The sequence below is a fragment of the Semicossyphus pulcher genome, unplaced genomic scaffold, assembly GCF_022749685.1.
Source record: "Semicossyphus pulcher isolate SPU_LCO1_2020_fin unplaced genomic scaffold, fSemPul1.0.p SCAF_4, whole genome shotgun sequence".
Classification (NCBI taxonomy): domain Eukaryota; kingdom Metazoa; phylum Chordata; class Actinopteri; order Labriformes; family Labridae; genus Semicossyphus; species Semicossyphus pulcher.
The window spans coordinates 17,224,055-17,235,123 of NW_027211715.1; the positions used below are offsets into that span (position 1 = coordinate 17,224,055).

Sequence of the window (11,069 nt, forward strand, 5' to 3'; positions counted from 1 at the left end):
ACATAATGCAGCTTTCCTCGATGCCTTGTTTTCCTTACTTCCTTCTTGACATTTCTGCTTCTTCCCCCCGGGCTTCATTAAGGGTGAAACTGATGAAATGAACATGCCTCTCATCACACTTCTCTGGTGCATAATTAGCATTTCACTGACAAGTGTAGAAACTAGAACATATGTAGATATATACAGTAAAAATCCAACACGTTTAGAGTCATTACCATACAGTGGCATGTTACAAAATACTACATGCTGTACATAGAAAATTACCAACTGTGGACAAAATGTCATGCTAATCAACATGCACACACTCACTCTCTCACTTCTTTCTTACACACCACACACACTTACATAGTAAGGCTTTAGGGTTTCATAAAACTTTGAGCATGTCATGCAAACACCAGTATGTCATTGTCATATTCATGCCATACAACTGGTACTCTGCTCTGATCTTCTCATATGAACATTTAATACATATACATGCACACATGTACTGTACTCGCCCACTGCCAATACTGTGAGGCAACAGCCTGGTTGCATAAATGTGAAATCTGTTTCCATGGTTGTATTTGACTTTTAATAACCTTTTTTCTTGTCCCTCTGCTGTCAGCTGTTGAGCACTTTGTCACTGCCATTTTTAGATATCTGTATTTTTATTAACAGAACAAGTGCTCCTGATAAAACCTTTAAAGTATCAAGTTTAAAGTATCTGCTTCTATGTTTTTGGTGCTGATAATCTGTGCAGAATAACATTGTATTTACATCGTCAGTCTGAATACAGACTGAAGGCGGTGTACCTATTTTGGCAAAACCCTGTTGCCTAGTTGCACAAGATTTAATCTGGGTGCCCACACTGGGTGAGGCGTGCGTGACAGGCTGCAGCTCCAGCGTCCACACAGGTCCCTTGTGAGGCTAAGATTTCATTTACCAAACTGAATTTTTAAATAGACATGTAGGAATTTTATTTCCTGCAAATATTTCTTACTTGTTGCTCATGAAGTCCGTGAGTTGGGTTTCATGCAGTTTCAGTCACAAGTGGAGGCTATAAAAGACTTTTAAGTCGAGTTACCTCACACTGCAAACATTTGTGTCCATATGTGAGCTTTAAAACCAGATTTTTTTTGATGGAAAAAATCTGTTAGAGCGGTAAGAAGCCTGTTGCACATAGAAATCAACTAGTTTCAAATTTAATTTTTTTGATGCTGCACTAAAAATAAAAATGAAACTATCTTTTAAACGTTTTTATGTTTTTACTGCAGATAAAAGCCAAGTTTTTCAAATTTGGTCAAAGAAAAGAAAAGTTTAAAGCTACTTTGTGGAGTTGATAAAATTATATTTTTTAATGTTGAAAATGTGTCTATCAAAGACTGTATTTATATAAAAATAGACGACGCGTCTCCAGTTGAAGCCAAAATACACCCAGGCAGTAGAGATCAGCGGGAAGAGCCGCCATGCCCACTTCCGCTAACCAAAACACACACTTGAATTACTAAAAAAAACAGCAAAGATCCCGCTGGCCGGCGTGTTTAACAGCAGGAACACTTTTGTGTTGGTCTGAAGCAGACGTTCACAGGTACGGAAACTTCAATGACTGTAGTGATTGTTTTAGTTATGTCTGCTCTTGCCGTTCGTCCTCTACTCTGCTAATCCAGAACAGATCGGCTGCAGCATCTGTATTTGTCAACAGAGCTGTCAATCATTTTGTGAGCGTCAAATAACTAATTAAAACTAAACTTGTCAGAAAAATGAACACTTGGAAGTAAATCAGCATGATAAGAACTAACTATAATGACAGAAACCATGTTTGAGAAAGATTTATTGGGCGTGTATTTTGATTTTATGTCCCACCTGATAACATGGAGGAGGCGGGCTTTATGACCTATACTGCAGCCAGTCAGCAGGGGGCGTTAGAGATGTTTTGTCTTCACTTTTAGGGAGATGTCATGTCGTCCATCTTTTTTTTTAGGGTTTCTATGGGAGAGTCAATATTTTTATTATGTTTGTTAGAACCCGAGGATTCATTTCGGTAAGACACACTAAATGTAAACTTTTATTTGTTTACTAAAAAAAACTCCACAGAGCACCTTTAACCTAAAGTTGCTTTAACTATTTTATAAAATGACACCTAAAACTTAGAGACTTGTGCAGCACATAGACCTTACGAGGGTTTTACTTTCTGTTAATAAGAACTGAATATGCAACCATAGGACTTCTTGCATGACTAATCACATTATAATTCTACTTTTAATGTGCATGTAAATGTGGCCATTGTGGCGATCTGTTAGTCCTTCGTCCTCTCCTGTAGCAGTGGGCCATGGCAACCGGGATCAAAGGGTCATTTGCACATCAGGGCGTAGTGCCACTTCAAAGCTCGCACTGACTGACAATAGCATCTTTGTTTTGAACACACAGTGCAGCTGATGTAAAATCGCATCCTGTGCTGCTGTGGATTTATGTCACATTATAATAATAAAACCATGCCACACATGGTGCAGGCGAGGACATGGAGACGGGTCCATGCACAGGTGTCTCCAACCTTTGATCAGGACCTGATTGAGGAAGGTATGTCCAGAAAAAAGATCCCTTTCATCTGTCAAATTAATCTGTGGCTGTCGAGCCCGGCTGGGTTTAATGAGCTTTCATTTCTGGGAGAAGGAGCCTGGCGAAAAAATCCTGCATCTGTCCATGAATGTCCACAGATTGATTCTCTTTCTCTCTTTCCTGATAGGAACATTTCTCATTTATCGTTCTTTTTACTTTTATATAAAAACCAGTGCAAACATCTGTGTCCTTGTTTTTTGCCTTATTTGACCTCCAGGTCTTTTATCTTTAAAGCCCTGAGAGCAGCTTAGTGAGCGGCACCTCTCTCTGTCCCAGCAGTGTGTCCCTCTTCAGGCTGGTGCCTTTGTTCACCACCTTGATCTTCATCGACAGGTTCTTCACCTGAACCGAGCTTATTGAGTCAAAGAAGAAGTCCTCATTGAAGACCGGGTTGCGGCTGTTCTTGATGATGTTGCTCCGTTGCTTCTGCAGCTTCCCCGGGTTCAGGTAGACGGACACGCAGCAGTTGATGCTCTTGATGTCAAAGTGCTTGTCGTAGAGACTCTCTGCCACCAGGATGCGGATTAGCAGGCGGGAGGTGCTGGAGTCGTAGTTGGCGCTGATCCTCACCGACCCACCTTTGTGCAGGCTGATGGTGTGCTCTCGATGGAGCTTGTTGTCCGCCGCTCCAGCCCCGCTGTGGAAGGAGGGCATGTGCAGCCGTCGCTGGACGTTGGGGCTGGGCTCTGCTGAGCTGCACTCGTCGGTGGAGAGCGAGCTGTGGCGAGCAAACGTCCGCTTGGCTTTCACCACTTTGGCCTGCGTCTCGTGGGTGAAGATCTTGAGCAGGGAGGCGGAGCGGGAGAGCAGCGGGGAGCTGAAGGGAGAGGACTCAGCCGAGGAGCAGGTGTCGCTTTCTCCACCACTGAAGTATCGATAAGGGTTCATGTGTGAGGTGTTGAAGTCTGCTGGATTCAGGTGGTTCCCCCCTTCGCTGCCTCTCCCCGGGGTCTTCCTCTGGGTGTTTGGGGAGGTGATGGGACTGGTGTGCTCGCAGTGGAACAGTGACTCTTTACGGCGAGTGTGGGGGCTCTCCTTCAAAGTTGCGAAGCCATAAGGCGTGTGAGTCTTGGGGACATAAGGCAGAGACATTGCTGTCTGCGACTGGGGGTCTGCATTGGTGTCTCCAGTCACAACATCGTCAGCACTTTCTATCTGGATGATGTGACGGTTTGCTGCTTTCAGCAAGTTCTTGGTGTCTCCTGCGATCTTGGCGACCAGGCGAGGACTTCTTGGGCAGCTGATCTTCTTCCCAATGCTAATAGTTTGCTCTGAAGTCGAGGGTTGCAATCCTTCTTTGGGCTTCACATTAGGGAGCTCCGGTTCTGGAGGGCTGCTGACCAGCTTCGGGGGAATGAAGAAGTCCGGGATCTTGTCCGGGGTGAGGACGTTGCTGTAGGAAGGGGTGACTCCTTTCTTGTCTCCGTTCTCTCCTTGTCGCAGCACGCCGGTCTCCACCGAGCCACGGATCTTATCCAGAACCCACATGGTCCCACCAGACAGTGGGATGTGTGGGCGTGTGGAGTAGTCACAGTCAGGTGTGTCTGCAGTTAATAACACAGAGAGGGGGTGTAAATGATCAGAGGACAGTTTCTCCAAAGGGAACAAAGAGACCAAAATAGCACTTTGATGTTCAAGATCCCAAATTGTTTGATTAGAACAGGAAATAGTGCACTCACAGCAGATTGAATCTGAGCTCAACTGTCTCCAATGCTGTCGAGTAGATGCTCTCATAAAGATACTAAAGCTTCATAAAAGGTTTGTCTGAAAAACGGCAGCTCTTTAAGGAGGCTTGAACATCTTAAGGAAAAGAAAAGCCAACAGGCAGCAAATTGAGACAGATAAATAAAACAACCAGAATTCAACTATATCACTACATGTACAGCTAATGAGTCAGTCATAATTATTTTTAGCAGAGTTGATTGGTAGTATGAATGAAGAGTCAATTTGGGAACAGATTAGAACAAGAAAGGGGCTTTGTTTTTCAAACTTATATGACTGCATTTAAAGTCGTATTCTTTATTTGATTAATCGACGTGGAAATTCGGCTATATATTTGTGCCCCTCCTCCACTATAAAGGAGAACCACTTGTTTGCATTTAATTCCTAAAATTAAAAACTTTCAGATATAAGTCTGGCATTAAGTTTTAATAACACCATAAATGTTCCGGTGGTTAAAAAAATAAGTTTACAGTTCATCTTGTCAAATAAAATAAAACCCAATTCCTAAGATTAAACAACATATTTTTCTGCGTCTTTAGATCACACAGGCTGCTTTAAAGTTACAGAAAATAAGTTTTAAAAAAGGAAAAAGTTAAAAACGAATACTCGGATCAACAGGTGTCGAAGGCTTCCTCCATTTACGCACCAGTCCGCGTTCTCCCAAACCTCTCACATCCATTCTCTACACATTATCTTGAGGGTTCCCTCTGTTCCTTTCTTTAGAAATATACAAATAATATACTCACAGCACTATTGAAAAGGACTCGCTCCTCTTTGTTCACTTGCTCCGTAAGTAACAGGTGTTTGCTCCTCGGTAAGCCTGTGCGCTCTGCGGCGCTGCTCTGCGCCCTCAGACGGTCTCCGCTCCGGAACTCCTGGCACGCGCTTTATACCCGGCACAGGGCTGCAGCTGACCAATGAGATCAAACTGTGCAGAGCTTCCCAGCAGAAGCGACTATAAGACACATCAGTTACATATCAGAGGAAGAGGAATCCTACAGGTGGGTTTAAGACTTTCACCAGCACTGTCACATCCAACATTTAAATGTTTAGTGCTGCTTCAGTTTTAACCAGTTTTGACTTTTATGATTTATGTTATTTGAAATGTATAAATACTGTAACTTTATGTTCAAAATTACATTAAGAAGAGATGTCAAACTTCTTCAGCTAAAGTCTTTTTTTCACTTTTAAAGAGACAGCACCATGCTTTGTCAGTGAACCATTTAATTATAGGTTATAATAAGACTGATATTTGAGCAGGAAGAGCATGTGCAGCTGAGCGGACAATGCTGTGTGTAGCACCTCTATTATGTGTGGTTCAATTGATTTTACGGCTTCCTTTTCTTCTCCTCCTCCTTTTTTTCCGTCTATCTTTGGGTTTAAACCGTCTGATCCGTCTCCCTGGAAACTTTGCTATGGCAACAACACACATTTGTCCGTCTAAAATAGGAAAGGCCCCACTGACTCCATTGATTGGCAGGACAAAAAGCGCCATTTGTCTATATTGCCTGGTTTTGAGTCAAGTGCTGCATAAGCCGTGGGCTGACCGAGGGGTTACGGCCGCTGCTTTATCACAGATCAGTCGCATGGAGCCAATAAGAGCGCTGCGTTAACATGACAGGGAGGAATTCAGACAATGAAGCCTCCGGATTAGAGCTGCTGTGAGTGTTGACTTGTGTTGACAAAGGGAACAAGAGCTTTACAAACTGCTTAATGACAGATGTGAAATGTGAAACGCTCTGTATGTTTAATGTACTTACTTAGATTGAAAATGAGATGAGCTTCCTATCACAGCTAGGATGGAGCTGGAAGAGTTTAACAAGCAGAGTAAATCAGCTGCTGGATTAAACCTCCGTTAGTAATTGTATTTCTGTTTGCGCAGATGAAGACGCAGTAGGTTTACTGTCAAAACTTTGGTCTGTTTGCATAATTTAAAGCTGCAGAACCTGCCACGCCTCAGTCTGTGTGATCCGATTCTGCTTTTCTCCACTTGGAACGAGCATCATCATTGAGCTGTGCTGTCAGAAAATATTAATTGACATTGCCTGGGAAACAAAAACAATCTGCAAAACTAAAAGCTAAATCCTGATTTAGCAGAAATATGTGACATCTTCTTGTAGCACATCCATGTCCAACTCAAACTAGTAACAGAAACAAGAGCAACATTATCAGTCATGTGAAATAAAAAGTGCTCCAATGTAAACAGGAAGCTGTATTTATGCTGGACCACATGTAAATAGGAAGAAGATGAATGAGAAAATGTGTGTAAAGGACTCGTTCAGCTGCACCCACGTGTACGGACACGTTACTTGTCTTAACATTCAGAGACAATCCAACAAGGGTGCTTTAGCATGCAACATCTACCAACCACCATGCAATCAAATCCACATCTGTTTACACGTGCATTTGTGCAAACACACACACACACACACACACACACACACACACACACACACACACACACACACACACACACACACACACACACACACACACACACACACACACACACACACACAGAGAGACACACAAAAACCGGATCCAGGAGGAGGATAAACCTGCAACATCACATTCTTCACCCGACGGTGAAAGTGAACCCGGATCTCACGGGTCAGCCCTAAAGAACATCATGGACGGCTTCAGCTCGGCATGTCAACCATGACAGCTATTCCAGCTCTGAGTGGAGATAATTACATGTCTTGCTTTCCGAGGTCCTCCCAGAGGTCATTGTCTAATGTAATCAACCTGTGAAAAGAGCCACTTACCATATAGATTGCAGAGGCACATTGGAGCCAGAGCCGACTGCTGGGTGTCATCTGAAGCAGGCGGGGCTCACTCTGCTGTCACCCATAGGCACTCAACCTGTTGCACAATGCAGATGGGCCAAAGACAGTATTCAATATTGCAGTATAATGACAAGATAACCCTCTCTATTGTTCGTCTAACATCAGCATCTTCTCGTTGTACATAAGAGTTGAAAACTTCATATCAATGTTTATTAACTCCAAATCTGTGGAGGAATATTTGAATGTCACTCGGCTCCATGTTCGCTCTGTTAACAGCTTCCTCTGGGAAATAATGAGATCGGTACACAAGCGTGAGTCTGAGCAGTGAGATGAGAACAGACTACAGCCTGAGAAAAGGTTAATGCGTCTGTTCTGCTCTCATTAAAGGGCCCGCCTATACATCTCTGTCTGTCCAACACAGAAGCCGTGACCGACCCAGAAGTAGAGAAGTTGTTCTCCAAGTGGAGAGACAGATGTACCTACACTCTGGCAGTGATGAGGACAATTACATGTGCAAAGAAGCAGCTGAAGGAGTCAATCCAGTGAGTGTCGCACCAACTGTTGAGTGACTTCTTCCTCGGTGACGTGTGATTGACTTCCTGGAACAAGGCCGAGCAGGAGCGTCACAAAAGCCCCGCAGGAGGTCTTGTGTACCTCCAGGTTTGTTCCTCTGCATCGACTCCCTGAACACGCGGTCACTCATTACCGCTGACATGTCAAAGGATCCATTTTTACCCCCGCTTCATCTTATTGTTGCCATCCATTTTTCTCCTTCCTGTCAACCCCGCTTCCACACAACTTCAGTTGCCTTGGTGACATCTCATATCCTGACATATGAATCAACCTGACCCCAGAGAGCAGCTTTCTGTTCTCCTCCTCTGATCTCACCTTTCCTCACCTCTCCGGTCTGTTACAGTTCAGACAGGTCGCTCATTCCTCAGTACGTCCAGCTTGTCGCAGGTCACAGAGGGCTCTGACTCAGAGAAGTCATCGGGAGCCTGGAGAAGCCAGCTGGAGCACGAAGAGGGAGAACAGCGTGACACCGAAACTCATGTTGTGACGTGTGTTACCTCAGGTTGTAACATCTGGCTCGGATCCAGCAGCTTGAGCAAAGTGTTATCCTCCTCCAGACAAAAACACTGTGTGAAGTAGAAGAGAGAGAGAAGCAATCCTGTAAATGCCAGGATCATTCAGGGTCTCGCTTGTTCTGGTCGGCTGAACTGGCATTTTGGATTAGACACACGCAGGGCAGAAGGTCAGACACGTCGCCCAGGGGAACAAATTTGATGGACTCTAAAGTAAAGATCGTCACGTCTCTGTTTGGGGAAGGGAGGACCGAAGTGTCTGTAAAAAAGGATGCAGATTAAAACACTGATTACAGGAGGGAAAGATTACACACAGAGACGGCCTGAAACACAAGCTTACAGTCTAATGATGTTCTTTTGTGTCAAATGAAACCTCCTAACAGATTGATGATTTTCATTTACAAGTTTCAGTAGGCAAGAGGGTCAAATTCACAAGGAATACAGAAGAAAGCAGGCATGATAAAACTAATAACTCATGTGCAGTAGCAGCATATCATAGCACAGCATGTGAGTCATATTAACAGTCTACTTACAGAGACGCAATGAGTGATGAGAAAAGTAGGGAAAGGCCAGAGGATACTTTGGCTCTATAGTTCTGTATGTTTAAATGACGGCGGCGCCCCCGACTGGAGAACAAATGCAGACACATATTTTGTGCTCTTGATTGCAGAATCGCAGAAGTTTGAGCTGAGAAAAGAGGAGAAACACACACATTAATAGACTGGTATACTGGAAGAATCAAGCTGTACTCATATAAGAGAATGTTTTGAGTCTTTTATCTTTATGGTCACTCAGGCTTTTTACAGACTACTGACAAACAGCTGTGTAACAAGCCGTTGCTGCCCTCTAGAGGCGTGAAACAGTGGCAAAATTAATCCTCAGAAAAAAGCATATACTTTGGTGTAAGTGTTCACACGAGGAGAGCTTCAGGAAAGCCTTTAAGTCTCCACCACCCTCACATTAGGGGTGACTGCAGGGTATCTCATCACACTCACAGCAATCCATATATGCACCAAACAGAGAGCTGTAATGTTACACTCAAATCATTTTATCTGTTAAAGCTGAAGAAAAACGCATACACGAGAGCATTCCCATGGAAGCAGTTAATATGAGCTCATTTGTCTCCACTGTGAAAGGTTATAGCACCGTGGTGTTTGTGTAGTTATTCAGGAGGGAACAAACGCCGTCTTACCTCAGATTTCTTGCAGGGTCCTTAAAGCATCTGTAAGAATGAACACAGTGACAGAAACTGCTATAACCTTACTGTAAAAAATAACAAGTTGGATCTTGCAGAAACATCTATCTGCAAGTGAAATAAAGCATCTCTTTCTGTCTTCAGTGACGCTGCCCAGACAGGAAGTAATCAGGGGGAAGTTGTTTAGTGTCGACAGTTATTTCAAGTTGGTTTGATTTAAGTTTCATTTTAAATCAACTTGTTTCTCCACAGAAAATAAATCAGATGTGTGTTGATTCAAATTGCTTATGCGTATTAATAGCCAAGTTTGACATCCAGGCTCACAAAAGCTGCTTTCAGGTTACTGCCCTTATATAACCTGGAATCTAACCCGTTCCATAATGTGATCAATCAATAACAAAATGTATTGATTCCTCCAATCAGGTTTATTTCTGGTGTTTTGTTAACGCTCAACTTTTGGTAACTGGAGAAGACAGAAAGATATATGGGTGAGCCAGTTAAACATGATAAGATCAGACCAGAGTAAGACAGGCTGTTTACATTACACAAGATTTCAGCAACATGGTGATTAAGAGTCTACAGCCAGGCTAGCAGCTCTTAGCTCCTGACTAAATGCCAGCGATGACAATGCTGTCTAGCCGTTTAGCAGGTGTCATGTTTACCATGATCATTATCAAAGCATTCTAGCATGCTTGAATTTGCTAATTAGCACTTAGCACAAAGCACAACTGAAGCTGATAGGAGTCTCATGAGTGTAGTGGCTGTTTGGCCATAAACCAAAGTATTTGACAAACTACATGGTTGACACAATGATGGCGCTAGTTAAAACAATAGATTATAACAAAAGCTGTGTAATCCATCCTGAGGGGACCATGAATGTCAGAACCAATATTCATGATAACCAATCCAACAGATTTCATTCGAGCACACATAATCTGTTGGTGCCACCAGAGAAAAAGTCAGAGGATCACCAAAGTCAGAGGGATTCATCCTCTGGGCACCATGAAGATCTGATTTTAAACTCATTACAATTCATGCAGTTGTTATTTAGATACTTGTGTCCATAGAGCCACAACACTAGCATGGTTCTTTAGTAGAGGTGTAACAATACATTGATGATGAATGAACGATTCAATATCATCGATACGGGGTGACAACATGTATACAAATCTTCATCTTTAAGATATATCGGCCAACCAATTTCCACTTAATATTTTCTTTCTATTAAAAATAATTGTTTTTCAATCAGATATCAAGAAGAGTTGAGTCATAAGTACATGTAACTAAGTGTATTAAATTACATAGTGCACAGGCCACTGAATGGAATGGAAACTAAATCGTACTGTGTCCAAAGAATCCATGTATCGTATTGAGATGAAACTTGGGATTTACCCTCAATGAGTACATCTATTGATGTCAAAGCAAACCTCAGGCACTCACAAGTCGAGGAGTGTAGTGTGAAGTTTATATAATAAGATAATGCCTGAATCGTATCTTCTGATTTAATATTACAAAACCTTTGACAGTTCTTAATGTGACACTCTTCTATGTGTAAATGCACGAGGTTTGCCCGTTTGTAAAAGGAGCAGTCTTGATCTTTTTCAGCACGTCAAAGCAACAGCACAGAAAAATGATTGCTTTAATTTCATGCAAATCAGGGCTAAGGTAACTAGTAATGCCCAGAGT

The 11,069-nt window shown here is 42.8% G+C and overlaps 1 protein-coding gene across 1 annotated transcript; it reads right to left on the reverse strand.

Annotated features, from left to right (window-relative positions):
- Nucleotides 1-2,727: 2,727 nt before the first annotated feature.
- On the reverse strand, nucleotides 2,728-5,133 carry LOC138607886 (C2 calcium-dependent domain-containing protein 4C). The gene is made up of 2 exons (XM_069680543.1): nucleotides 5,064-5,133; nucleotides 2,728-4,139 (listed from the first exon to the last, which is right to left on the reverse strand). The coding sequence occupies exon 2, from the start codon at nucleotides 4,081-4,083 to the stop codon at nucleotides 2,824-2,826; it is 1,260 nt and encodes a 419-aa protein (XP_069536644.1). The 5' UTR covers nucleotides 4,084-4,139; nucleotides 5,064-5,133; the 3' UTR covers nucleotides 2,728-2,823.
- Nucleotides 5,134-11,069: the final 5,936 nt, after the last annotated feature.

Excerpts from the sequence above, each read along its gene's own strand:
- LOC138607886 (XM_069680543.1), bottom strand. The coding sequence starts at position 4,083 with ATGTGGGTTCTGGATAAGATCCGTGGCTCGGTGGAGACCGGCGTGCTG.